At 37.3% G+C, this 27,735-nt stretch overlaps 2 protein-coding genes across 3 annotated transcripts; one reads left to right on the top strand and one right to left on the bottom strand.

Moving 5' to 3' along the window:
• Positions 1-354: 354 nt before the first annotated feature.
• LOC135703214 (uncharacterized) lies at positions 355-27,309 on the bottom strand. Its single transcript, XM_065224337.1, has 3 exons — positions 27,073-27,309; positions 26,903-26,998; positions 355-564 (listed from the first exon to the last, which is right to left on the bottom strand). The coding sequence occupies exons 1-3, from the start codon at positions 27,307-27,309 to the stop codon at positions 355-357; spliced, it is 543 nt and encodes a 180-aa protein (XP_065080409.1).
• LOC135703284 (ranBP-type and C3HC4-type zinc finger-containing protein 1-like) lies at positions 7,905-21,621 on the top strand. Of its 2 annotated transcripts, none has more exons than XM_065224459.1 (4): positions 7,905-7,918; positions 19,483-20,204; positions 20,265-21,092; positions 21,163-21,621. In XM_065224459.1, the coding sequence occupies exons 2-4, from the start codon at positions 19,575-19,577 to the stop codon at positions 21,472-21,474; spliced, it is 1,770 nt and encodes a 589-aa protein (XP_065080531.1). In that variant the 5' UTR covers positions 7,905-7,918; positions 19,483-19,574; the 3' UTR covers positions 21,475-21,621. The 2 variants fall into 2 exon arrangements, with proteins under 2 accessions (XP_065080531.1, XP_065080530.1); XM_065224458.1 differs by lacking the exon at positions 7,905-7,918 and adding an exon at positions 8,517-8,718 and having other exon boundaries at positions 19,464-20,204.
• Positions 27,310-27,735: the final 426 nt, after the last annotated feature.

Raw genomic sequence — 27,735 nt, 5'->3', positions numbered from 1 at the left:
TCTATACGACACCAGCCTGCAATCATGGCAATCTCGAGCGATAGCAGAAAGAAGAAAAACTCGACCACGGCTTGGGCCGTCAGTGGAACCTTACGATACCGCTGGGGAAAGATCTTGGTCCGTGAAAGGTACATTACGACCGAACTGAGACATAGCACACTTCTCGAGTTCAGATGGAGCGAGCAGCATCCTTGCGGGGGCTCCATGAAGACTAGAATTTTGAATCCGGCGTGTAAGAGGACGGCTAGGAACAGTGCAATTTTACTGCTCATCTCCGTGTTGGGTGAATCGCATGGATGGAACTGGTCTGAAAGTTTAAAAAATGTTAAAACTTTGAAATGAGAAAAAAAACTGTTACCTTTTGTTACGAATCGCGCGTAATCGTTTGACCTTCGGCAGATAATTTAGGGCCCACAGCGTTCCTAGCAGGTATCCAGCGGCTACCAAATTTCTGGCGAATACAAAGCCAGCGTCGGTCTTGGAAGCCTTGATCCAAAGGGTTAGAATTTCTCGCGTGAAGTTGAAAAAACGGAGAAAAAAGAACATCCGACTGATGACGAGAGCCTAAAATGACATTTCAAGGTAAGTACTTATGGCATACCTGGGTTGCTTTGTTAGGACAAGTATACGGTAAAGCACTCTAGTCACGCCAAGAGAAAAACAGTTGAACTCGGATCACGGTTTTCGAAACATTCCCTTTCTTTTCACTTGACAACAGACTTCTACATCAACTTCAAATAACTTCTAGCGAAAAAAATAGCGGCTGTAGTAAATCATTATATCTGTGATTTTGTCAAACTATCTTAACAAAAATAGTAGAAATTCTCATTACTGATCATTACCAAACGTATTCCATGACAATTTAATGCTCACTGCGTGTTGATGATCATTTCTTCGATTATATTTTATATTTTATTGCAATACCTTTCGTGGACCTTTCATAGCATCGTAATGTTTGTTTACTTTGCACGATAGGTAGCCGGTTTGACAGTTCAATAGGTAGACTTGGCTTCACTCTTAGCGTGACTCATTATACTAGGATTGGGCGATATTCAGAGAAAGATCGATCTTGACGGATCGATCTTATTTTTGGCTCTAGAATCGATCCACTGATTAAATCGGTACCAAATAATCGATCTTTGGTAGATCGATCTGTTTATTTTTATTTTAATATGCTTGTTTACGTTGGTACCCAAGAAATTCTTTCCTTTATAATATTCAATTCAATGTTGTCGTGACGGTAAGCAGCAATGAGCACAGTAGGGAGGTAGCATAAACCTTCAAAAATGTTGCTGTATTCGTAAATATCGGAAACGCAAATAGTGACGTCATTATGGGGAGCGATGCTAATGTTGACGTTATGTTCGTTAAATTTATTACGCAGTCTGTTGTGAGAGTACATTTTTTTTTCGATGTAAATGCACTTAAAAAATTAAACACCTATTTTTTGGAGATCAAAAAGATCGAAAGAAGAGATCGATTTTTTCGATCTTTTCGTGGACAAAGAATCGATCCGAAAAATCGGGAATCGGGATGAAAAAGATCGATCTTCCAAAGACCGATCCAAGATCGCCCAATCCTACATTATACACCGACTCTAGTAAAAGTATGGACGACTGTCACCACAAAACTGAAAAAAGTTGTTAAAGTCGAGCAAAGCAGTGCATTTTGACGGTTCGATTGGAACAACTTTTGACATACGTCCATACTTTTACTAGAAGACTAGTAAACGGGGGTCTTTGGCAATTTTATATTGTTTGGTGCAACCGGTGTAAATACCCGGAAAAAAATAACAATACAATTACCATAAATTAAGATACAATTACATCAAAATCTATTGCCAACAATCGATATTATTGTACGTATATTGTACAAGAAATTGTAACATATTGTTATTACAATAGATTTACAATACGTCCATATAGTAAGAATTTTCAACAATAGAACAACAATACAATTAATGGTAAATGGCTTATTTTTGTTCGGGAAAATGTGATTTTTCCTATGGTTAAGATACATAACAACCCCCTTGTTCTATTGTAGATTTCTCCATTTACCATAGATTCTATTGTGAAAACAATACAATCTACGTTTATTTTATTGTTTTAGACAATATGATTTATTGTAAATACAATAAATTCTATTGTATTGTTACAATACATTTCTTTGTCCGTCTGTGGTTCTTTTTTTACGGGTATCTACCTTATTTGGTATCTACCTGATTATTGAAAACAATTTGAGTGAAGAAAATAGACCTACTGTCGTGATTACCTGAGATTTGTCAATTAATGTAAATTTTTCTACTTACATATATTTACATTTTAGCACATCAAATGTTTCCACTATGGGATTTCACAAATTTGACAGAGGGTACAGGTCTATAAAATTTTTAGCCCATAACAAACTTGAACAACACATACGAACTTTGCGACTGTATTACATATTTTACTGCTGTCGCTTACACCGCATGCACTGAAACAAGGACCATAGTTTGGAATACTATTTTGCAGAAAACACTTATTATCAATATAACCATGCTTATTACTGTTAAATCTACTATGAATTCAGTTTAGTTTACCATGAATGTTAAAAAATTTACTATGATTCTAGCAAAACTACTATGCTTGCTCAAAATGCATAGTAATTTTGATAGAAATAATAGTAAAATTAAATGAAATTGTTTTCTGCAAAAATCTATTGGTGAGGGTATTTAATTTAAACCAGCAATATAGTATTTTTACCAATGGATTTTGTTTCAGAGTGTGTTTGGTTTGCGTTGGCTATAAGTGTGTGAGTGAAAAATAGCAGACAACAGAAAAATGCTAGCTTAGCAGCCCCTTGCATTTTAGGGAACGAAAATTCAACGTAACTGACAACCGCAACTGGATTGTACCACATGGCAACACTACTACCACAAACGAAGTGACAGACGACTAACTGGCGAAGAAATTAATTGGCAAATCAAAGTTGGCACTCGTGGAGAATAGAAGAACTATGAGAGTGATGATGGTTTCAAAATTTTCCACGGAGAGCCCTAATAAATAAAAACCATTAGCGAACGGTAACCCGGATGGTAGAACCATCCCACAAATGGTTTGGATGATACCCCGAACACGTCGTTAAGCTCTTTCTTATGGTTATTTTTATTAGGGAGGTATACGAGTGCAATCTTAAAATGCTTTTATTTTGAAAATGGAGCATTGAATTTAAATCTGGTTGTTGCTAAAGTTGTAGAAAAGCTGAAATCTATGCATACACCTAAAAATCTGAAAAGAAATTATTTTTTCTATATTATATATCTACTGAGTAGTCCTTAAGTTTTCTACTAACGTAGTATTAACCAGATTTAAATAAAATGCTCAATTTGCAAAATAAAGGCATTTTAAGATTGAACTCGTATACCTCTCCGTGTAAAATTTTGAAACCATCATCACTTTCATAGTTCATCTATTCTCCACGAGTGCCAACTTTGATTTGCCAATTAAAATAATGTGGTTCGCTGTAATAGAATTTTCTTAGAAGCTTGTGCCATCATCCACCAGATGGAATAGTATTTTTGTTTTGGTTTTGCACAAAGTTGATTTTGTATACAATGATTCTTTGACAGTGTGCAAAGAGTGCGTATCATTTTGTCATTTTTTATGCATTTCAGTTTTGAGTAGAGTGAAAGAGATAGAACCAAAACATTCTAGTACATTCGGTGAAAATGCTTGTTCAATCTAGTAGTAGCATAGAGGTAACTCTAAGACAAGTAGGTCCCGAAGAAACGTGCTCAACTTTTTGGCTCACCTCTGGTACTATCTTCGGTCCCAAGCTTGTCGAATCACCCCTCGAAACATAGGTAAAACCAATAACCCCTCATTTTATCTGTCAAACTTTCATAGCGAATCAAAACAAACATTGCGTAGTACTAGAATTTCGACTAGAATAGGGTACGTTAATCGTTTGCTTGGGACCAATAGGCTACTAAAGTGGTGATCCAATTTAAAATCGTTAGTTTCGTATTGATTGTTGATTGTACCCCTTCCAACTTTTGCGACTTTTTGGAAGTGGTTACTGGCTTCACCATAGCGTTGGGTCAGCTCGTGGTTCACCTCCATACGCCGTTTTCTAGCGCAATGTTTAACAGAAGGTATTACATTTTTTTATATCTTTATTAAGGAGACTTTCAGCCCTGGGCTGGTTCTTCTCCAAGGCATTGCATTGTCAAAGTTCTTTGCGGGTTTCTTCTTTTTATTTCCTTTATTTAACGGCTGTATCTGTTCCGCAATCTAGTGCCAATCAGCGACGGGCATCAATTGCCATCCATTGACGGCAATCAAATGTGCAGGAAGGCAGCTTCCACACCTGCGTAGAATATCGCACCCATTCAACACACATGGGCCGGGACCAACGGTTTTACTTCCCTTCCGAAGAAAGACGTGACCAGAGATTTTTATGCCTCAGAAAAATCCCACCGACCTTGGCTGGAATTGAACCCAAATCAATTGGGGTGAGAAAGCAGTCACGCGGCGCCGGTAAAAATACTCCTTTGCGAACCTGAGTATTGAGATCTCTGATAATGATTTTAACTTGATGGCTTGTTCAGCTCATATCATGCGACAAAATCTACATAGGGTGGATTCACCAGTTATGCCTATACGTTCCTATTATGGGTTTTCCAATTGTGGCATATGGGAATCCCATAGGGCTTTTTGACGTTTAATTTTCGCACACTACTGCACCATTCAAATCGAACGAGTGCGAGCAAGAGGAAACAGATTAGTGGGAAAACAAACCTTCCATTCATCCATGTGCGCTGGATAGAGAAAGACGATTAAACGTCAAAAAGGTCTTTAGGCCATAATTAGAACAGACCATAATAGGAATTGGTACACACCCACTCTACAAACTTTAAACTGCTAGCGTGGCACCATTACTATTTTTGCATTTGTTCCTATTTTGGAATTATGAATCGAACTGGACTTTACTTGCATTTTTTTTCTTCATTATGAAGCACCGTAATGTACCAGTTGCCTACGGCTCTATATAATTCTAGAGAGACCCTTCAAAACATCTTTTTCCACCAATGAGTCATTGATTTCATTTTTTCATTCGCGACTACAGCGCACAATAAATACTGTTTAATTCTAGGAATACAAACATAAATTATGGCAACTAGTTTAACATAGGATGGTTCGAAAAAGAATACTGAATACAAGCCATGGAGAAGAAGGCAAATAATTCGCGTTGCATTCGCGCACTAATCTAGCGATAAAAATCTTCACAATAAACACCCAACACCTTATCGTTTGAACAGTTGCATTACTGTTTTGATAATATCAGTGGTTACATACACTATGATACTACTAATGAAGCTTGAAGAGGGTTAGCACAGTTGGCATATAGCCTAATTGGCATAATTTATAGTTTATAGAATAAAAACTAGGTAATTGAATTAACTCTTAAAGTTTTTTTTATATCACAATAGTTTAGATAGTGCATCTTAGAAATCTATAAAAAATAGGTTTTGACACTACAGTCAACTCTCCCTAACTCGATATTGAAGAGACCATCGATTTAAGGAGGATAGCGGTTACATAGGTAAATTTTGGGCATTTGTATCTGAAAAGCGGTTGAAGCAGCCTGCATCGAGTTAGAGAGAGATCGATTAAGGAAGAGCTTTATTTTTTCTGTGAAACTCAGCTTACCCTCTCCTTCAAAGCAAAAAAAGGAATATTACAGCGAATCGGCTTCGTAAAGCTAACGCGATCGAGCCTCCCAAATAAACGAACTAGAAAAAAAATATTACACCGAAACAGCTGCACATAGATCATTCCATCGTTGTGTAATATTACCACAAACGAAGTGACAGACGACTTACTGGCGAAGAAATCCATTAAAATAATGTGGTTCACTGTAATAGAATTTTCTTGGAAGCTTGTGCCATCATCCACCAGATGGGTTAGTTTTTTTTGTTTTGATTTGAACAAAGTTGATTTTGTGTACAATGATTCTTTGACAGTGTGCAAAGAGTGCGTATCATTTTGTCATTTTTTTATGCATTTCAGTTTTGAGTAGAGTGAAAGAGATAGAACCAAAACATTCTAGTACATTCGGTTAAAATGCTAGTTCAATCTAGTAGTAGTGTTGCCATGTGGTACAATCCAGTAGTAGTGGTGTTGCCATGTGGTACACTGAAAAATTGCATTAGCAGGTTAGTCACCAAAGTTTTCGAGCCGCTCCGTCTGTCACTTCGTTTGTGATATTACATTGAGCAGTGTAACAGATTTAGCGAACCAAATTTGCTTTCATGAATATAATATGTATTATATCTGGTTTTTACAATTACATGAATATTTGATACATCCACATGAATTACGTTGATCGACATTCCATTTTTTGTCGTGTTCTCATGAGCATGGGTGATCCACAACTTTTCGGTCCGTCTCATGTTTGTCAATCTATCATTCTTCCAGTCAGTTCTTATTTAAGCTTCTCCGTGTGTTCATTATTCTTGTCCATATGTATTCTTGGGAATTCAACCCGATTGTGTTAGCCCCTTTTTGAAAATCTTTTCTAACATCCTACGAAACCCACGACACATTTCAGTTTAGGCACCAAAGTATGCCTTAAACATTCATCATGAAATGAATGAGAAAGATTTAGATTTACGGTTTTTGAAATTATTGAAAGATAAAAGTCTGATAAATCGGGTCATTACTGCCCTGTGTGGCATTACAGTCCCATTAACATTTTAGGCAAACATGAGTTATGCACTCAAGTCTTTTTTACACGGTTTTTTAAGCGTTTTTACACGGTTAGTGCCGCTGAGTCGTGATTTACACGGTACGTTTTTAACGATTTCTCGACAACAATACAACCTGTCGACTTGATTCCAGCACATTATCCTTTTCAAGCTATAGGTAATCGAATGGCATACTTAGAAAAAAAATCTCAATTTTTGGTGTAAAGACAGAAATTTTTAAAATATGTCTATATGGACCATAGTATAATTACGAATAGCATCAAAATCTGACCTGAGTGTACATTGGAATCGATTACAAGTACCATCACTTTACAGTGTACACGAAAAGTTTCCTGCTTTGTTAAAAAAATGTCGCGAAAAATACCAAAACTATGTTGTCCCATCAATAAGAGCCCATGGAGAAAACAATCTTCAAACAGCTTGCTGTTTTAACAAATGGAACAACAATGCTGAAAAGGGAAATGTAGTGCGCGTTATAGCACACTGCCTCCGGAACTAAACTAAAATCAAAACGTGTTTAATTTTAACCCATAGTAAAATGTATCGATATTTTGTTCAAATCAATTATGATTTAAACAAAATTGCTATGCTCCCCTTAAAATCTAACATATTATTGTTAACAACATACATGGTTAAAACACATAGATAAACAGGCATAAAACTTATAATTGAAACTATCTCAGTTGGTAGTACTGCCACATGTGGCGTGCATAGTAAATGCACATGCATTTGACGTTTACACACTACCGTCATCTGTTCAGCGTACTACGCACCACAGTGTGCTCAACAGATGGCGGTAGTGTTTTAGCGACGATGTTTCACAATTAGAAATATTCAATGTGTTATTTCTGTTTGTCTGTGGTTAAAATATTTACTTCAACACTACCAAGCTACCATATGTAGTAACATCAACAGAAATGGTATAACCGTATAACACTGAGTAGCGGTTCAGAGGATAAACAACTATGTTAATATTTCATGTTCATATATTTCACATACAGCTGAGTGGCATTATGTCAAATGATTTTATGGCAAAATGGGAGGACCGATAATATAAAGCGAAGCCTTCATTTCAACAAGAGTGTTAACTCCCATGTATCGCAAGTTTCGATGCAAGCGTTGAACCGTAATCATGTGTTTACAATCTTGTGTTCAACCAAGACTTTCTTAGTAAAAACGCCAACTAGTGATATTGTAAAATTCCAACCAAGGCCGAAGCGCAATGGCAGCGGAAGCGGAACGGCAACGGCAGCGGAAAAGCCCGATCTGAGTAAGCCAACTTCTCGGATTGAAAACTTGTTGGAACCAAATCGACTTCGGTTAGGCACTTGATGTCATTTGTGACAACTGTCAATCTTTCCGTTTCCGTTCCGCTTCCGTCCACATTGCGTTTGGGCCTTAACTCGTTAACTCGGCAAAAATGTGTAAGTGATCGATCTTCTTGATGTATACAATCTTCGAGTAGTAAATATTTCGCATCGAATCAGATATTTATCATTCTACAATTCAGTGTCAACATTTCAAAGGGGCGTAATTGCTTTTGTAAACAATGACTTTAGTCGTCAATTTCTCGCGAATGATATCTTACCTCTCCAAAATTACAATGCTAGCTGGTAGAGGAAACATTCATCTACCTGGTGGTGTTATTATTTTTCATGAGTGAGCTTTTATTTGCGAGAAATCTATGGCTAAAGCCATTGTTTACAAATGCAATTACGCCCCTTTGAAATGTTGGCACTGAATTTATGACGTTGACTATATCACTCGAACTTGACAATAATTATTTGTTTTACATTCTATAAGTGTCTTCAATTTGATTTAATAGTTTTTGTGGCTTGAGGTAGCTTTAAAAGGTAGTGTTGTGCTTTGAAAAATAGTTGATTTGCGAAACCAACCAGAAACCAGAACCCAATATTACCCAGTGAAACGGACCCCGAACGGAGTCAATAATTATGGAAGGAGTAAGAACGGTACGTACAACGAAATCACAGGGCGAAAATACAATTCAGCGCAAAGCGGAGATTCGATCGACTTTATTACAGTGTCTCGAGCATTCTGCTTCTTTTACAACATTGAACGCACTATATACCTATGCAAAATTTGCTTACTTAACAAATTTGCGTCCATGTATGTGGCTGCATGAGTGTATGTGTATTACAGTGAAGCAAAATTTAAAAATTTTAATCCACATTGGATCCGGAATCCGGATCCTGTTCATTCTCCCAAAATTCAAACTTATTTGGTAAGAAACTGACTAGCATAGCATAGCACATGCGATTGTACAAATCGTGGGGGGCTATGTAACGGTTAACAGGTAAATTTTGCAGCGAATGTCGTGTGTTGCCACGAAAAAGCCCTTGGGATTCCCGCATAAACGCGAACCATAAATTGACCTTACCTAAAATGGTTAAAAATTGTTTATAATCCCTGCTAAACTTTAACTGAAATGGTTATGGAACTTTACATGAACGTTTAATGATAAAATTTCAACCTTATGTATTATGGTTTTTTGGAACTGGACCTTACAAATAATGGGTTGTTAAGAACCATTACCGTTCCAAATTCTTGTTTTCTCCATACATTTTCGGAAAGAGAACTATATTAGAACCTTTTAACTTATGGTTTGAGAACTTTAATGGTAATGGTTATGGTAGTCATTAAGGTCCACGAATCGTTTTGTAACATCGATCAACTTTATGTGGAATATATCGTGAATTGGTAATCAGTAAATTACAGGCAAGCAGATCGTGAAATATGGTTGTATTAGTAAACCAAAAAATCTACTTAAACGAAAGTAGTGACGTCACTAATTGCTTGTATCGTACATGGGTTTTACTCACACAACTTAACCGATTGCTTCACCTCGGTAATCCAGCTCATTGCGGACAGACTACGGCTTATATCATGTAATATAGGCTGTCTTGCAATAAGCACTCATACATAGGATTTCCAGTGAAAACTAGATGTATGAGTGCTCATTGCAAGACAGCCTACATGATATAAGCCATAGTCTGTACGGGGTATTGGCGTCTTGCAGTGAAACTTTTCCATGCTTTCGCCACCTACATTTCGAAGTGAGAACTACTAGAAGGAGGATAGTTTCCAAATTCTTCAAGTAAAACAGACGATTTTTGGGGCAAATCGGTACATAAAGAAAAACTAATAATTTCCCGTGGAAACTTTTGCTTGAATCGTGTAAGAAAATGTGTTTGCAAACTAACTGTTATTATTTCGGTATGGATCGGAGATGTTTTCATGGAAAATTATGCATAACAAGTTTGCACCCACAGGGAGAGGTTACCTCCTGCGCAGCGGCATTTTTCGGAAAATGGTGAATATGTGCGATTTCCACTAGGATGAAAGTGGAAATTAAGTTAAATTACTTAGGAAAGGTTGTATCATGCTGGTGGTAATGGAGATTGGTTGTATAGGACGCCAATATTCAATAAATGTTCATTTTGGCCTTTTGTTAGCAAACACATTGATGCTCACAATTTTCGACGGAAAACGCAACGGAACTTGCTTTACTCAACACGCACCATACTATAAAATGGTGCTAGATGGTCTTCAAAGTGATAGCAAGATGACAAATCATCTCTATTTTGAATAATTGAGCAATTTACTTCTGTTTACATCATATTTACGATGCAGCATTGTTAGAGCCGCGAAATGAAATGAATATATCTTATGAAAGTTCAACTGGAAAAGTCAAAGTTGCACATCAGTCTGATCGTAAAAACGTTTTCTTCTGCAATTCGAATGTTATATTGGAAGAATTTTACACAGGCTTGATGAAAATTATGATTTAACGCTAATTTTCACGAATTTTATATGCAGTCTGTCAACATTATCATCATCATGCAGTGGCGACATCTGCGTTGAGCTTTTACGGCAATCTTCCAATTACCGAATAGAGATTCCGAAATACGTGTATATTAGAAATACTCAGAGGGAGAGATAGGCGGAGAAAACAAAATACAATTCGGCAGCAGAGATTTGTTCCTAAATTATCTTGCAACCCTTGCTAGAAGCTAGCATTTCAAATGACTTATTTTTGATTCGATTTACGTGCAAAATAATAATTGATTGCATTGCAATATTTTGCACATTTCTTGGTGCCATTTATTAACCAACGAAGATCAATTAATCAATAGAGTTAGAATATTGTTTTTGGTTCCAAAAACTAGTTGAATTTGAGAAGCACACAAAACATAAAGGTGATTGAATTTCTGTTCGATTGCAATACTCTCAAAATTATTCTAGTTAGAATAAGAAATCCTCGGAAAAAATCTAATTGGAATGTTCGATTGGCTCAGATTTTGACAGTTCATTTGGCTCAAAACATTCTCTCCGCCCATCTCTCCCTCTGAGTATTTCTATTATTTATACCCTTTCCTACATTGCGAATGAGAACGACCCAAATTAGAGTTTAGTGCACTCATAATCGCCAAAAGAACAAGAACTAAGCGACGAGTAAATTTGTCCCATGGTTTCCTGTGGAAAACCTAAAAAAATCTGCCGGAAAATAAGGGAATAGACGAAATTTTTACTCAGTCTAGGAGTAGTACCAATAGACTGAGTGAATCAAATCTTTACTTTACTCATATTCAGGAAGTTTTTCCTGGACAAACCTGGAAAACATGATTGATGAGTTAACTAAACTCAAATTTGGGTCGTTCTATTCGCCTAACATGAATGTTCCCTCCCGTGACATTTATGAAAGTAGTATGGGTTCCCTGCACCTTCTTAAGTAGATGTTGAACTAATTGTCCTTCCTATCCCCTGGGATTGTAAGAATTTGGTCAGGTGTATAAGGCGATGCTTGTTTTTGCTAGAGTCGGTGTATAATGAGTCACGCCAAGAGAAAAACAGTTGAACTCGCATCACGGTTTTCGAAAGATTCCCATTCTTTTCACTTGGCAACAGAGGACTTCTACAACAACTTCAAATGACTTCTAGCGAGAGAAAAAAAATGCGGCTGTAGTAAATCATTATATCAGTGATTTTGTCAAATTATCTTAACAAAAAATAGTAGAAATTCTCATTACTGATCATTACCGAACGTATCCCATAACAATTTAAAGCTCACTGCGTGTTTATGCTCATTTCTTCGATAATATTTTATATTTTATTGCAATACCTTTCGTGGACCTTTCATAGCATCGTAATGTTTATTTACTTTGCCCGATAGGTAGCCGGTTTGACGGTTCGATAGGTAGACTTGGCTTCACTCTTGGCGTGACTCATTATACACCGACTCTAGTTTTTGCAAATTTTGATGTTTGAAAAAACCACTTAGGCTGTGAACCATTTGCCGAGTTTAATTTAACTCGTGGTTAAAAGTGACATTTCGAAAGTTATTTTCTATGTTCGAAAATCCCCGTGCTGTCGATCGACCGGTTTTCGAGCCACAATTGTCAAAATTTAACTTCTTGTCTGTCAGAAGTAACCACGCTCGGGTAGCAGGGTTAATCGATAACTTTCCATCTGTCAAATTTTAACCAAAAGTTAAAATAATTCGCCAAATGGTTCAGAGCCTTAGAATCCGGACTCATAAAACCAGGTGTTTCTAGGAATTGATTTGACGTAAGAAAAATGAAATTTAGTCAAAATGAAGGTACTTTATTGTACCTTCCGGTCACGGTATTCGAAACATTTTCTGTGATAATTGACTGCTTTTGCCTCCGACATTTGCAAAACAAGGTATCATAGTACAGTACCAAACTAAAATGTCAAATGACAGGCTCTGCAGGGCTGATAGCGGGTCACTTTTTAGTGACTTTGTCACTTTTTTGAAGGTGGTCACTAAAAAGTCCCTATTTTCGACAAAAAGTCACTAAAGTCACTTTTTTCGCCATTCCCGCTTGAATTGCTTTGAACTTTTTCCAAGTAGGCCTGTGAACAATTTCTTGGGTACAAATTGGACTAGGAACTACTTGGAAAGCAGTTCCAGATAATTTTAAGGAGAAATCCATGTGAATTTTCAGTAGAACTTAGAGGAGAACTCCAAGACAATTCAGATTAAAAATTTATAAGAACTCAGAGGTGAACAGTATGGGAATTTCTAAGGGGGTGAATTCTTTAAAAAAGTTTATAATTCAAAGAGAATCTAAGGACGAATTTGATGATTGTTTCAGTGTTCTGCAGAGAATTTCTGAACTGTTATAAAAAAAATTCAAGGCACTCCCAGAGATAAACTCGAATTTATTTTAGATGAACTCTATAAAAATAAATTCTTTTAAAGAAATACTTCAACTTAAATATAATCCTGTTAAGCTCTGTAAAGCTCTGGAACTTCAGTCTCAAATACTCATGTTAAATATTTATTTCGTTACAATATATAAGAACCTTATGGTAACTAAAATCAAACACTTCATCAATAAGTAGCTTTTGGTTTTATATATAATTAATCTACTGATTGGTTTAAGTTAAATTTGAATCCATGTCTCTAAAATTTCACCTTTCACCAAGTTCATGTACCTGTTGAGTTTAAATTTTTATTCTTGTCAATGTGTATAAAATTTAACCCTTGGATCATTTTCAATGTCCTAGAACTTTAGTTTTGTAGGCAATTCTGAGGCAATTCCAAGGCAACATTGAATAGGATTCAATACAAATTTTAATGAAAATTCATAACAGCTTTTGACTCTTATTCTTAAGGAATTATGAGAAAATTTGGACGAGAAGGAGGATTACACCATGATCATTCTGAGGAGAACTTCAAGATAATACAAAAGAGGACATTCTGAGGATAATTTAAAGAAGATTCTGAGACAAAATAATCCGAAGCGTATTTCTATGTGAGTTTTTGGAGAAATCATAGGATTACAATTGAATATGAGTATAATTTCTATAGAACCTCAAATGAATTCGGTTAAAAATTTCAAGAGGGTTCTGACAAATTTTGTGGAGAAATTTAAGCAAAACTGAAAGTAATTGTTCAGGTGAGAATTGCATAGTTCCTAGTAAGAATTATTAATAATGTAATGAGCATTGCAGAGTGAATTAAAATAGTTTTCTAAAGATGTTGTAATATTTTTTAAAATCATTTTTTTTTCTTTACACTAGTCAATAATACCTATCAAATTTCTGGCTCCATTTAAAATGTTTCCATTATACATTTGGATTGTATTTTTGAAAAATGGGTGAAATTAGGATCATAGGTTAATGAAACTATGGTACTTTATGGTAGATACATTCGAAAAAACCTGTCCCAAGACGACCTAATGAAACATTCAGCCTTTGTTCGATCCAGTAGATGTTCGGCCCAGTAGAATGAATAGCAACTCCTGTTGTAGAAGAATTCTGCTTTTTTTCAGTAATTCAAAAACTAGATCTGGGTATCTATGTCATTTAATATTTTAAAACGCTATCTCGCTTCCTCATTTCCCTGTCTTCTTATTAGGTAACTAAGCAAACGCGGAGCACCTTTGTGAAGCAAATTCGCAGATCGCATAAAGATTATCATAGTTCATAACTAAAACGGGTAACGTGTTAGAGAATAGATTTATTCTAAACTTTAATTCAGGAGACCATAATAATTTCAAATATGGTAAAATATCTCTGTTATTGAAAGTCGTGTTACACGGTGTTGTTAGTTTTTAATCTAGTTGTGCAAGATCTTGCAATATAAACTTTTGACGAATGCGTACAGATAGGAAATCAATGTCTACCTTTTTTGGATGACTAATTTCAATTTGCATGATTCTATTTCTGGAAGTTTTCTGATCATGTTTAAGTCACATTTTGGTAACTTTTTAAATGATTTTGGTCACTTTTTAGTCACTTTTTTTAAATGCTTTTAGTCACTAATTCACTATTTTTATTGCTTAACACTGCTATCAGCCCTGGGCTCTGTAATACGACACTGTCGCCGAAGACCGTTACGAATGCATGTATTTTGGTTTTTTTCTCTAAATAAGAGCTGCTGATGTTGCGCTTGTGTGAATTCTGAAAATAGCAAGCAATGATGTCCTAGGAATAACATTTCTGATCAGAAATGGCTTAATTATATTAAATTGCGGAATTAGAACGAAGTAACTCATGTCATACCGATTGTGTTGTGTGAGAGAGACGACGGTAGAGCATGAGTGTACGAATACAAACAGACTGTCGCGCACGACAACGATGCGAGTGTAGTAAAAAACGTCAACTGTTTCAACCACTGGTACCTTCATAAAACAAAAATGCAAAATTACTTCGACGGCGTTCGGATGAACTCGCGGACTTTCTTTGGAATTTCCGACATCGTCTGCTACACACTGGACTGGTCAATCTCAGCGGTCATTTTTTCAGTTTCCGGGCGAATTTATCGGCGAAAACAAACTTGAATTTGCTTAGGAGTTCGACCCGTCCTGTGGCCAGATAAAACTTCTGCTGACCTTTTCGCTGACTTTTTCCGAAGTGTTTTCGAACCCGATCAAACTCCTCCACCGCAGCAATACATTGATCAGCTACCAAGATACGACATTCACCTGCAGCAGCTCATCTTCAGTCAAAACGCTATTCTCAAAGCCCTTTGCTCAGTCGATCCATCGAAAGGTCCAGGCCCGGACCGTATTCCACCGTCTTTCGTCAAGAACTGTGCAGCATCGTTGGCTACTCCCGTTATGTCTATTTTCAGTCGATCACTTAAGGATGGCGTTTTTCCGGATGCCTGGAAGCTCGCCTCAATTACACCAATCTTCAAGTCCGGTAACATGCACAAAGTGGAAAATTACCGACCTATCTCGATCCTGAACTGCTTGGCCAAAGTTCTCGAAAGTCTTCTGCATGAGAAGTTGTATCCAGCTGTTTAACCCATAATCTCAGAGTTTCAGCATGGATTCATGAAAAAGCGCTCGACAGTCCCTAACTTGATGACTTACACGAACACTCTTATAGGTAGCATCGAGAAGTGTCAGCAAGTGGACTCCGTTTACATCGACTTCTTTAAGGGGAAGCAGACCGCTCCGAAAAAAAAAAATTACGTTTTGATTTTTCTAAAAATATTGAAAAAAAAAGTATCAAAAATCTAAAAAAATCACATTTTTTCTAATTTTTTAAAGAAAATTCACGTGCAAAAACATGTTTTTTATAAGTCATTATGGCATAAAGTTGGACTCAAAAAACCACAAAACATCAACTTTTCGGTTTTTCTGAGAGTCCAATTTTTTTTCATGATGGGATAGAAAAAATTGTTTTGCATGTAATTTTTGACAAAAATCTAAGGAAGAAACTGATTTTCTTGGATTTTTGATAATTTTTCCCAATATTTTTAGAAAAATAAAAACGTACCGAAAATATTTTTTTATTTTTGGGCCGGTGAGCTTCCCCTTAAGGCTTTTGACAAAGTCCCTCACGACCTAGCCATTATGAAGCTAAACCGCCTTGGTCTTCCACCGTGGATCGTTTGTTGGTTGAAATAATACTTATCATCCAGGAAGGCTTTCGTTAAGGTACGTGATTCCAGATCCGAGGTATTCCATATACCATCGGGGGTTCCACCTCTCATTTTCGTTCTGTTTATTAACGACGTGTGTGATATGCTAAGTTCCTGCAAGCTGCTATATGCGGATGATCTTAAGCTGTACCGTGTGATCAAATCGATCGTGGATTGTTGCGCACTACAAGCTGATATAGAGCGATTGTCATCCTGGTGTCAGATGAATGGAATGCAAGCCAATGCTGCCAAATGCAAAGTGATTACCCTTACCCGCTCTCACTCTCCGATCATTTTTGATTACTCTATGAATCAATCGCCGCTGGAAAGGGTTAATGCCATTAAGGATCTTGGGCTCATCTTGGACAGCAAACTACGGTTTAACGAGCCCATATCCATGACAGTTGCAAAGGCCAACTCCATGCTAGAATTTTTGCGCCGCAATACTGCACAATTTGACGACGTGTACGCTGTACTGCTCTATGGTCCGCAGTGTTCTTGAATATGGAGTACAAAAAGAACTTAACAAGTTTTGTGTACAAAAGTTGATAAGCCCTTTTCAAAAGTTACGCGAGCATTATTCATGTGTTCATTTTTAGTAAACAGGGCCCCGCTGTTGTGTCACTTTTTGTCGAGTGAGTGAACTCAAATCCATCCGTGCACTCGTCTATAATGATATAATCTTCTTCCTTTTTTCCATGATAAACGGCCTTTGCCAATATAGCTCGCTCGGGTCGGTAGAAGGAAACGACCTAATTGTTGGCAAGTTGCTTCACGAAGTAACGCCGAGTAACGTGTATCATGTGTTTAAATGGGAATTTTTATGTTATGTCTTTTCTCGATTCCGAGCAAGCTATGTCCTCAACCATGTATATTGCAACAAAGCAGGCAAGGAATATATCATCATCCTTCTACAACTCCGATCAAGCTATATTACATCGAGAGTTTACCTTGGTAGTAGTAGCAAGCGTTTTGTCTCTATCGTTGGTAGTTTTATCTGTTTGGTTCCGCTGATCTTGACATAGGTTTCGTCGTCCATGAAAGGCATCCTCTATACTTCGTCAGAACCCGGTCGTACAACTTCTGCTTCTTCGTCCTGTTGGATTGTTTGGAGGCCCGGAATGAACGGTTACCTGCTTACCATCCGATAAGCCGTAGTACCTGGCACCGTATTTTTTGGTGACTTCCCGATCCGAGAGTCCTGGGTTTCACTTGATCGACCTCAACACCTTCCAGTTCAGCTGCCGTTTGCTTTGAACCTTCCGGGCCACACTCTTGCGATCAGGGAACAGACCAGCTCCCACGGTAGAAACGGAAATTTTCAACTTTTTCGCGATATGTATTTCGAATTCACCACGGCGGGTTTTCGACGTGGGTGTGCAGGATCAATTTTCTTTTCCCGTCTTACACCTAGTAAAACTTTTTCAATACTGCACGTATCGAGACGAAACTTTCACCACTGAAACACGTGTACCGTAAAACGGGGTAACATTGATAGTTTTTTAAAGTATATTCTAAATATTTTTTACAGCAATGAATGTTTTTCAAATTTTATATTTTTAAAATAAATACTGAGGATCCAGGAGTTAATTCGTTGGTAATATGTTGAACAAAAATTGAAGCATTTGCACTATTTTTTTAGTTTTGTGACAGAACTTCAATATTTTGATTTGGGGTTACTTTGATAATGCTCGATGAATGTAGAAAAAAATGAGTGAAACTCAAACAATTTTGTTCTTTAAATATGAAACTTTGAATAAGTATATAATCAGAAAACTTCATAAGCAATAAGAATACAACATTGAATTTGTGATGGCTGTATCGGAACTACATTTCATAAGTGATGGTTTGAGTGCTTTTTCAAAAAGGCAAAAAAACGAAAATGGTTTTTTTTTTAAATATTTTTGTAAAATATGTAACACATACTACATAAAGACTACATACGATATCAACGGAAATACCCTAAGCTACAATATGGAACCAATGTTTCTTATTTGGAAAAAGCACAGCGTTACCCGCATTATCAAAGATACCCCGTTTTACGGTACTTACAAAACAAAATATTTTAAATCTGAACACTAGAGGCGCTACTATAGAACAAATAAAGTGTCCGGATTCTAAGTGGACCAGACTTTATAGCCCTCCACGACTAGTACAATCGCATATGCAACGCTATGCTATGCTAGCTGAAAACCGGAATAACCCACTAGCGACTGTACATTATACATAGTGTCGCAAGTAGTCCGCTGTAATCGCACAATAATGCGCTATAATGCGCACTACTTCCGACACTATATATAACGTACATAACGAGAGTAAAATCGATTGTAGCTAGTGGGTTATTCTGGTTTTCAGCTGTACCGATAATAACTTGAGAACAGGTAGAAGCTCGTGTAAGAGCGAGAGCGTCGAAGCCAAGTAGAGAGATAGATAGAAGGCATACCAAGTCGTCTTGATGCGGAGGGAGAAGCTTGATCCGTCCAGTTTATGTTCAATGATACGTTATAATTAGTAATTAAATATTTGAGCATCTCTCGACCTTCTCTGGTTTGCATAATTGTTTGCTAATTTTTGCTAAAATTCGGTCATTTTGAATCTTGTTTTTTTTTTGTAAATGGCGTATTCGACATTGTTCAATACATCGTAGCTCAAAAACGTCACTTCTAATCGAAATGACGTCTGACACAAAGTTGTAGAGAAAAATAAGTCTTTCTAGGAAAAACATACACAATTAATTTTGTTTGTAATTTTTATTTAAAAAATGTGATGAAAACTTAAATAGCCTAAGTCTTGTTTAATCATAAAATGAAAAATTTGCGCACTTAAAAATTGACAAAAATCGTAGAACATCAACTTTTGGTAAAATGTTTGAACTTTTTGTTGCTTCTAAAACTTCTCAAAAACTATAGACGGGAAATGCGCACAGCATTTAAACGTTGATTCATTTTAGTCAGGTAGGGATCTAGGTATAATTGGTATTTTTAGTTGCACATGCTGATTGGACACACTCACTGCGTTGTTTTAAATAACTTAGTTCGCCTTGTCCTGTAGCCCCGTTAATGAACGCACAGCCTACAAAACTGTTGTTTACTGATTCGCGATGTTCTAGAAGCATGCCATAAATGTTCTTAAGTTTAAATGTCTGCAATTGAGATGAGCGATATCTACCTTTCAGAGGCAGTTCTGCACGAATCTAGATTTGTTTCATGCTAGATGAAAGTCAACTCACATTTGAGCCTCCCTCCAAAAACAAATTAACTGAAATACTGTAATGAACTTCTAATATCTTTGCAGACTTCAACAACCGATGCAGCATCAAGCAGTACTGCTATTGGGGCAGACAATTCCGGTGGTACTCACTATCAGCAGCTGCAAGAATTGAGCGATCCATCGCTAGTTCACAATATGCGCGAGTGCTTTCTTTGTACTAAAATGATATCCATCGGGGTGGGAGTAGTATTAGTCAACTGTTTGCATTTCTCGTGTACCGAATGTCTCAAGAAGTCACTCCTTCGAGCCACCACTATCCGTTGTCCTTTCCCTAATAATCGGTACGAATGTGAAGGATTTCTGAATGAGCGGGTTCTGGAAACACTGCTAAGCCCGCAGGAGTATTGTGATTTAGTTGATCGTCAGATTGAAGCTACTAAGGACGAAGCATCAATGATTCTGCTGACCGATGCTGGTTTGGCTCCAAATCCGGAATCGTTCGATTGTCCAATTTGCTCCAAAACGTACGAAGCCTATGAAGGCGTGCTTTTACTTGACTGCCTACATAGCTTTTGCCGCAATTGCCTTAGCAATTCCATTAAACAGGCGGAGGATGTGATTGTTCGTTGTCCCAACAAAGACAACAATAATCCATGTGGCAACGTGATTCTGGACCGAGATATACAGTGTCTTCTCAGCGTTGAAGATTACAACGTTTATTTGGACCAATCATTAGGGAAGGTCGGCAATGCACGTGATTGTAAGATTCGGAAAAGGAACGGTGGCTGCTCAATTGTGGATCCTGGCAGCTCTTTGGAGTGCTCGGTAAGCTGTAATTCATTAGAGACTTTACTTAAAACATTACATTGATGGTCTATTTTGCAGACATCGAACTCAGTTCCAATCGAATCTACTACTTCGACAAGTAACACTGAAAATCAGTATCAGCAGCTGTTGGAGTTAGACAAACAGGCTTTAGTTCACAATATTGATGAGAGCGAATGCATTCTTTGTAGCAAAATGATATCTATTGGAAAGGGAGTTCTATTGGTCAATTGTTTGCATTCATTTTGTACTAAATGTCTCAAAAATTCCCTACTTGAAGCCACTACTATTGGTTGCCCCTTTCCAAATGGTCTGCATGAATGCGAAGGGAACCTGGTTGAGAGAGAACTTAAAGCACTGCTGAGTGCGCAAGAATATAATGATTTGATGGAGCGTCAACTGGAGGCAATTAAGAACGATATGGTGCAAGCTACCAGAAGTGCTACAGAAGTGTCGGAAGAATTGGACATGCTAATGACGCTTACCGATGCTAGTGTGGTTCCGAATCCGGAACCGTTCGATTGTCCGGTTTGTTTCGGACCATACGATACTTACGAAGGGGTGATTCTACGTGAATGTTTCCATAGTTTTTGCCGAGATTGTCTAATTAATTCCATTAAGCATGCCGATGACGTGATCGTTCAGTGTCCTTTCACGGATGACAAGAATTCATGTGAATGTTTAATTCAAGACCGGGAAATCAAGTGTCTTCTTAGCGCTGATGAATATAACGAGTATTTGGGACGATCGTTGAGGAAGGCCGAAAGTTTGGCCAACAATGCATTTCATTGTAAGACACCCGACTGCATTGGATGGTGCTTGACTGAGAACAATGTCACTTCATTCTGGTGTCCCATATGTTTTACAGATAATTGTTTGAAATGTAAGGTGGGTAACATTAAGTAATCATTCTTTTCCGAATAAGTTCTAAAGATTATAAAACATATTTTTCGGATAGACTATTCACGCCAATATGAGCTGCAAAGATTATCAGGACAAGCTGAGTAGGAATGATGAGAGCGGTCGTTCGGAACAGGCCTTGGAAAATATGGTAGCTTCTGGAGCTGCCATGCGTTGCCCGAAGTGCAAAATCGTTCTAACGAAAATCGCCGGATGTGACTTCATGACCTGCAGTGTGTGCAAGACTGCTGTATGTTGGGCTACACGAGGTCCTCGCTGGGGGCCAGGTGGTGCTGGCGATACCAGTGGAGGCTGTCGGTGTAACGTAAATGGCGTGAAATGCCATCCCAGTTGCATGAACTGCCACTGATAATTAAGGTATTCTGTTTGATTTCCATTACTGCCCTCAAATGCATAACAGTGTCGTCTTTGCTTGATTTCCTATTAAAATGGGAATGTTATGCGTTTATAGGTAGATTATTGCTTCTTCAATTAAGTTGTGTTCACGTCAATTAAGTTGTGTTCACGTCAATACACGATAAATAAATGGTCAGTAATAAAAAAAAACAATCCTAATACAAAGAAAAAATTATCTCACCATCCATGCTAGCTTCGAAAACAAAAGCAACCATCCTTACATTAATATTTTATTTTATTAACTCGATATCGAGTTATAGAACCATAGTAAAAATGGATTTCATGGCTATATACTGTGATAGTGATTTCTCATGGAATTGTTGTTCTCCATGGTGCCTTCAATATCGAGTTGTAGAGAGTTCGCTGTATTTAAAAATTAAAAATTATAGAAAAAATATCATCATTATTATGACTACCAAGCATTGGTGAGAAAGAGACTTTCATCCTATAGCCATCGAACCATTATTAAAACGAATGATACAATACTTTAAAGCTTCTCTAATAAAGAAAACTAAACTAAGCTAACTAAGTTAATCAAAAAAAGCGTACGAACTAAATGGTGTGATATTGTCACCGTGAAACTAGCTCCTAGCGTCACTGCCCATAAAGGCATAATAGTACCATGTGGATTTTTGTCAGAAATAAGATATCCATTATTAATTTTCAATAGCGTTTTTCCGGCTCGCTGTTTTTCCAGATGGGGCTGCTATGCTTTTATGAGCAGTTCATATCTCGACAAGTAGGATACCTTACTGACCCCTTACGACACGTCGCAAGAGAGAAATAAATCAATAAAAAATATGTAGACATTTTAAGCTCTGTTTCCAAGGCGAAATCGAAACAGTCAACGTCGTTGAAAGTTGATTTTAGAAAAGTCCCAATTGCTTTTTCGTAGGTTCTGACTACTTATTTGGAAGATCATTGAATGTAATGTGGTGTATTGTTATATAACGTAAAGTACCGGTCATTGGTAGTGTGATGTGAAATAAGGGGCTCTGTGGCCTTATATTGACCATTTTTGCTTACTAACCAGAACATCATGGGGTTACTCCAAGGGCCCTTCACATTCCAGATTCGATAGCTGCTTTCTTTCTTAACATGAACCTAAGACTTTAATTCAGCGTACCATTTTCCAAAACCAACCCTGTTGCAATCAACGGCACCGGTGGTGTAGTGGTAAGCGTGATTACCTCTCACCCCAGCAGGCCTGGGTTCAATCCCAGTCGGAGCCGCCGGGATGTTCTGAGGCATAACATCTCTGATCACGCCTTCCTTCGGATGGGAAGTAAAGCTGTTGGTCACCGGTTCATGAGTTGATGGGTCGATAGGTCCAGGTGTGGGAACTGCCTTCCTGGCACGTCGGTAGCATTGGTGCTCAGCACGGAAAACAAGATCGACGGAAAAAAAACAAACCAAAGGGGAAAAAAACCCTGTTGCAATCCTAACAATTAGATCCAACGTCTCATTTTATCATGGAAGTACAGAGGATTTCTCGGCTTCGAACAAAGCGAGCATCACGTCAACACATTTCTACCCATTCCTTCATTGACCTGTATTCGGACGTGGATGGCGCTCGTATTGCCTATTAGAAAGTATGAGATCACTTAAAACACTTTATACAAAGACTTGCGAAGATTTGTTTTATGCAGCCAAACGAGCTGTCAAAAAGTGCAGCCAAACGAACATGTAAGATTCGATGGTTCGGTAAGAGGGAAGCATTGTTATCCAGATTTAACATTTTCGAATAGGTAACTTAAAATGGAAAATAAAGAAAAATGCTGCAAACATGTTTTTGTTGTTCCATGCCGATTTTAATTCAATCTTTCTTTCATTAAGCGTTAAAATCTAGTGAAACTTCAATCAATTGTGTATATTTTAAATGTTGTCATTCATATGGCCATAGATTTGCTGTCATGTCGTTTGTCTCGAGGAAAAATTTACCGGCTTACTCGTAAGCGGAATTGAATATATCGTCTGATGATTTTTTCTTTCATCTTGTGACATTCTGGCAAGTGTGGTGCTGATACTACTTTCATCATCAGGTTATAATATTTCAACTCTAGATTCTCATTCAGCAATCGGAATACTGAAATATTACGTTTAAATATATCTTCCAGCTCCAAAAACAAGTTATACGTTTCAACGTTGACGTAATTTAAAGCGTTGCCTGTATAATCCTTGAACTGGGTAAACGCACCTTACCGCTGGAATCCATGTACAGCTCACATTCGGCAAAATGCAACTAAAATTGTATAATTTAATGAGATAATAACTCTTTTCACTATTTTGTCTAAATACTAACACTGCACAAACGATGGCTTCCCAAAATTTTTAAATCCTCCGGAAGCTCACAAAACGATAGCCAATTTTTTGCGCTCTGATTCGCTGAGAGGAAAACGAAAAAACGCCACGAAACGCATTCCACTTCGGGAGTTATTTCCACAATATTTATAAAAACAGTTCATTTCCACTGATTTACAACGCGTTGGATGATTTTTTCGATTAAAAAAAAACGGTTGCCTGATGACGTTGAAGCGAACACTTTTTTCTACGATATCAAAACAAACATTATCAAGCGTTCATGTGAAGTTTGCATGATTTGCAGTGAGGCCAGTTTTTAAGTAGCTTTTGTTGTTATTTTTGCTGGTTGCTAGTTCTACTGTTTTTAAATCCGCAAGTCTTTGTATAAAGTGTTTTTAGAGATCAATTTGTACACTTTGAGAATGGTAGCTAGTCTCAAACATCATCTGTTAGTTCTCTGTATAACTACAGGCATTGGGTAAATCGAGGGGTGCCGGGGGGGGGGGGGGAGGCTGGTCTATCCCAGGCTTTGGGTTGCTCCCCCCCCAGAAAATTGCAGAAATAAATACCGGAGCAATTTATTTTCCAGATTATTCAGAATAAATTTTGCTGTGATTTTAAATTGCTTGATATATTGCATATTCATGGTTGGTAATTGGTTCTCATCTTTTATTTCTTGTTTCGTTGATTCCCTTTAGTGTAGAAACGTTATGCCTTGATGACGCTTGGTGCAGTAACTAACTTTTTAAATTAGCATACCGTTACTGCAACTTCACTCTTCATAGACTTCTCTGACACCGTATTTTGGAGTAATTAAGTAAAATTTTAGTGAGTAAAAAAACCCGCTGTTGGGTCAGACACTTTGACAGTTGATTTTGTGGTTTAAAAAAAAATAAACAAAATCGTTTTTACTCTGTTAGACTAGCACAATTGTGTTAGTGAGATCTCGCGGCAAGAAGTCTATGTCATCCAATGACGTTTATATAAGGTTCAGGCCAATAGGCAGCTTGCTGATGTTAGAAGCAAAAATATTGTAAGTAATCTCCCTCCCCATACTACCGATGGTTTATGTCTTGTCAGCTAGGGAAATGGCCCCCTCCAACCCAACACGGTAGTTACGCCTCTGGATCTGGCAATAACGGATTAGCAACCATACACTCAAAAAATTGCACACGTTTGATCGAAGTGTTTAAACACTTGATTTTTTAAATGCAAAATCACATTAATTACACGTTAATTTCCGGTGTTTCAAACTTTGAAATGTTAAAAATCATTCACTATACATTTAAGTGTATAGCACATTGAATCACACTACTGTTCAAAACAGATGGATTTAAAGTGTTTTGCATTTCAATACGATGTGAATTGCTTGCTCAGAAAGGTAAACATCGAAAACAAGAGTTGTGACTTTATCCTATCAACCCGCCTCATATATGATGACAACCGTGGCACAGTGAGATCGAACGAAGACTCCGGCAGCAGCTCACCCCAACAGTCCATGATCGAATCCCAAATCAGATCCATTAAAAATATATGTGACAGATCTGGCCTCTGGCAGTTTTGTTTATATATTTGTCGACTCATTTTTAGAGTCGGTAAAGTAGAAGTCGATAAAGTAGAATATTATAGAATATTAAACTATGATGTGCAAAGCTATTGATATCACCATATGAGGCACATAGAATCCAAGAGTGTCACAATTCAAATCCATAGTGTTCGGGCATGGTTCATAGCATAAAATTCACACATGAAATGCATGTGTTTCACAATATGCGCAAAATTAAGTGTGAGACACATGATGATGACGTGTGGAATTTTTTGAGTGTAGGGAGTTCATCATGCTCATGATCAAGATTAGTGATACATCGAATAGTGCTATTTAGTCAGGTATTCGGCGTTTCCACCAAATTGTTAACTGTCATGCGGCCAACAAGTGGTCGACTGGGTATTTGAGTGAAATACACCCAACACTTTTTTTACGTGGTCTTATTTTTCTTTTTTTTCCGTTGTTCAACTAAAACCATGCTTGATGCAAAATATCAGAAAAAAAAAATCAAAGAAAAATATTATGCCCTCAGAAATTTTCTAACTTGTCCACAGAAAAAGAAAATTTGTAAAATTGTACTAGCGTAATACAAAAGAGTTGGGTGCATAGAGACTAATTTATTTATTTGATAAGGCGCAATCGAATTAACTTTACAGAGCCTAGAATTCTTCTTCACTATACAAAACATCTTAAAACTATAGTCAAAAGGAACATGTATTCGGTCGAATAATACGGTGAATTTCGGTGCTTTACTAATCAAGACAACTTGATTTTTATAATTGAGTGATTTTGAATCACTAATAGTACATTTGAGTTGGTAAACCGATTGGGACACTGGAAATCATGGACGGTGGTTACATTTAATTATACCTAATGTTTCTTCGTGAACGTGGCTTAAAAGGCTTAAGTCGTGACTTCATTCACGTGATGAGTAGACTTATGTCCAACCACTAATCGCTAGATGCGCATCTCCATAGGATAAACCTTGTGGACATCTGTCGGTGAGGAAACGGTTACGATGACATCGATCCAATATCCAATATATATATAGAATAATATAATCAATGTAACAAAAAACAGCCAATCCAATTGTGGTGATAAGTTAATCAATGTAACAAAAACGGGTTTCAAACGATGGTGCGCAACTATCCCTTAATTATTTGCATTATTTGGATTTTGAATCCGAGTAAATCAAATCCAATGCGACTCATGGAAACCATTCGAATGCAATTTATTAACCGTCACAGTTTCACCGAAATAATGGTTGCTAAAAAACCGAGGTGAGCGACTCTATCTAAGATGCAGGAAAAATTTTGCTTTGCTGTTGTGAGATGCTCGCACGCTTAGTAGATAGAAAAAAGATTAATGAAGATTTTGAAGATTTCCAGTAAAAAGGTAGAGAGCGATCCGTGTAGATGGATTTCGATGCAAAATATGAAAACCATTTTTTTTGTAGATTTATATGCTATCGTGAGATTTGTTGACGATCTTAAATTGATATTTAGATGTGTCCCACCCCACGTAAAAAACTTACCATTATTTTCTGATCCTTCAAATTCCGCAAAAAGTATTGAATCGGTATCCATAGCAGCCTCAACGACAAATCACAAACCGCAATGTTCGAGAGAATCTGTAATCATCGTAAAGCATAACCAATCTTCATTGTATTCCCCATAGGAAAGTAATTTTATTCCTCATACTTACCGCAATCATGGCAACGACGAACGATTTCATTCCGTCGGTACCCGTGAGACGGATGGGATTTTTCTGCAACCATTCCGTGGCAATCATGCTAGTCGCCGTGACAAATATCAGCGAAGCAACATCCGGTAGCATCGATTCGGTCATTTGCCGCTGGTCGGCTAATAGCTCCACTACGCTGAGCCCACTGGCGTGGATTGCGATGGGCGCCACAATGGTGACGATTTTAGCCAATTCCATGTTTCGACAAGCAGTTTTCGAAGTTGAATATTACTTATTGTTGGTGTTTACCAATATAATGAATATGACATTTGCTCGAATCAACGATTACTACGATTATAATCATACTTTTCTAAAACTTTGAAGCCTGAAAATTTAATGTGATTTCCGATTTCGCTATTAAAATTCATTATTGAACCGCCAATCATCGCCACACATTCTGTATTTGAGGTTCTCTTGCTTAGTCCTAAGTCAGTACGTCACGTTCTGATTATCAACATCACGACAAGCAATATTGGCTTTCCTAAATGTGCACTGAACTTGATCGATTTCCTCCTTGTTGCTGCTGGGTATGTCTGTTTCACACTTTGTATGAGTCGTGATTCTTTTAAAGCGAACCCATTTTGCCATTGTTGCGTTTCCGCTTACTATATACACACAGTCTCA

Source organism: Ochlerotatus camptorhynchus, unplaced genomic scaffold (genome assembly GCF_037179485.1).
Source record: "Ochlerotatus camptorhynchus isolate MF236.1 unplaced genomic scaffold, CSIRO-AGI_Acam_v1.1 ptg000211l, whole genome shotgun sequence".
Classification (NCBI taxonomy): domain Eukaryota; kingdom Metazoa; phylum Arthropoda; class Insecta; order Diptera; family Culicidae; genus Ochlerotatus; species Ochlerotatus camptorhynchus.
Note: the sequence above shows the minus strand (reverse complement) of the source record. Positions and strands in the feature narration are given on the sequence as shown.